The sequence below is a fragment of the Bison bison genome, unplaced genomic scaffold, assembly GCF_000754665.1.
Source record: "Bison bison bison isolate TAMUID 2011002044 unplaced genomic scaffold, Bison_UMD1.0 scf7180017864374, whole genome shotgun sequence".
In the NCBI taxonomy this organism is placed as follows: domain Eukaryota; kingdom Metazoa; phylum Chordata; class Mammalia; order Artiodactyla; family Bovidae; genus Bison; species Bison bison.
The window spans coordinates 4387663-4389464 of NW_011494946.1; the positions used below are offsets into that span (position 1 = coordinate 4387663).

The 1802-nt window shown below is 60.5% G+C and overlaps 1 protein-coding gene across 1 annotated transcript in view; it reads right to left on the minus strand.

Moving 5' to 3' along the window:
• GALNT15 (polypeptide N-acetylgalactosaminyltransferase 15) overlaps positions 1–1802 on the minus strand; it is a 116718-nt gene that overhangs the window by 7260 nt on the left and 107656 nt on the right. Inside the window, exons 15-16 of the mRNA XM_010856752.1 lie at positions 1145–1339; positions 272–403 (exon numbers count right to left, since the gene is read on the minus strand). Coding sequence (XP_010855054.1) covers positions 272–403; positions 1145–1339 — 327 coding nt within the window. The remainder of the gene's footprint in view (positions 1–271; positions 404–1144; positions 1340–1802) is intronic.

Genomic DNA, 1802 nt, shown 5'->3' on the forward strand with positions numbered 1-1802 from the left:
TCTGCAGTGACCCTCAAGGCCCACGTCGGGGCCACAGAAGCGAGGGAGGTCAAGCTCAAGCCAGCGATCCTAAGGGCCGGGCCTCCTGAAGGACGTGGACGCACCCCAGGGTGAGGGGCCCTGTGGTGGGTTGCAGCACAGCCCAGCCATCCCTCAGGGAGGCCCCGCTGGGCCGGGCCTGGGCGCCCGGGGTTGGGGGAGAGCCAGGCCCTGGCTGGGGAAGCCACTCAGCCCGTTTCCTCCTCTGCCCTTTGTCTTTCTCATGCCTTGCCTTTCCGGAGAACCTGGGCCTGCGTTCCAGTGGGTACAGCTCGGGGTAGACGTTGGCCAGAAACCAGTGGAAGGTCCGGCAGCCCAACCTCCTCTGCAGCTGCTGGCGCTCTGTGCAGTCCGGCTTCTCAGCCTGGGGAGGGGGGAGACACAGGCGGCAGCACGGAGAAAGCGGCTTTACATCAGAGCTCACGTAGGGGAGGGACGGGGTCTGGGAGGGAGCTGAGGGGGGTGGACAGCGCGCGTGACCGTGGGCCGCGTCCCGCGCCAAGCAGTGTTCACGTGTCCTGCCAGCAGAACTGTGCTGAGTGGTCGTGGGCCAGTTGAAAATGCCCTGTTTGTGGACATTTAATCAAATGTTTGAAGGGTTTGTTTTTCTGGGCCTTAGAGGGCAGGTCCTTTACGTTTAGGCTTCTGTTTGTTTCACGTCTTGGGGTAATTGCATAGCCCTGAGCACTTTCCCTGGGATGAAAGGGCCCTCGGGGGCCCATCTCAACAACTACTCCCCACCCAGTTTTTCCTCTGGGCCCAGGATGAACGGTCGCAGCCTTAGATGTGGTGACAGACTGTCCCATGATGACAGACCCCGCCCCACAGACATCCGGGGATTCGAGGCCACAGACATCCGGGGATTCGAGCTGTGAGCACTTCCCCCTCCCACTGCTCCCCCACCCCCGCCCCGCCCAGACGCTGGGAGAGACAGAGGACAACCCCACCGGGAGAGGGAACCCCTTGAGAGGGCCCCCATGGAAGTACCAGCTGGAAGCTTCTATTTGCCCTTCAAGGCATAGGGGAGGTGCTTCTGGCCCAGCCTCCAGCTGCGGAGGGGGCCCTGGGTGGGCACAGAAGCCTCTGCTGGGCTCCCCCGTCTTACCTTGCTCAGGGACAAGGCCTCTGGACTCTGCTTGTAGAAGGTTTCTTTGAAGGAGTCCAGCCAGGTCTCAGCGATGCGGACCTTGTTCTGCAGGGCGGCCTCCTGCTCAAGCTGGGAGTGGGCATCTTCATTTTGGTAGAGGTGCCCCACCCGGGAGCAGGGCAGGATTTCCACGGAGCCCCCACAGAGCCAGGTCTGCCAGGAAAGGAGAAAACACACATCTCTGTGCTCCTCTCCAGGGACGTGGGACGCGAGGGACCCTGGGAGGAGCTGGCAAAATGCCTGGGGCATCACGAGTGCACAGTGACGCTAGTTCTCAGGGTGGAACAGTTTCCTGATCTGAACAGTTCTGGGCAAGGGGGAGGGACAGGTGGGGAGAACCAGGGCGGTGATCCCAGGCCAGGACCTGTGGGTTGAGGGGGTCACGCCCTGGCAACAACGGGAGATAGTGGAAACAGTGGCAGACTTCATTTCTGGGGGGCTCCAAAATCACTGAAGTCAAGTGGGCCTTAGAAAGCATCACTACGAACAAAGCTAGTGGAGGTGATGGAATTCCAGTTGAGCTATTCCAAATCCTGAAAGATGATGCTGTGAAAGTGCTGCACTCAATATGCCAGCAAATTTGGAACACTCAGCAGTGGCCACAGGACTGGAACTG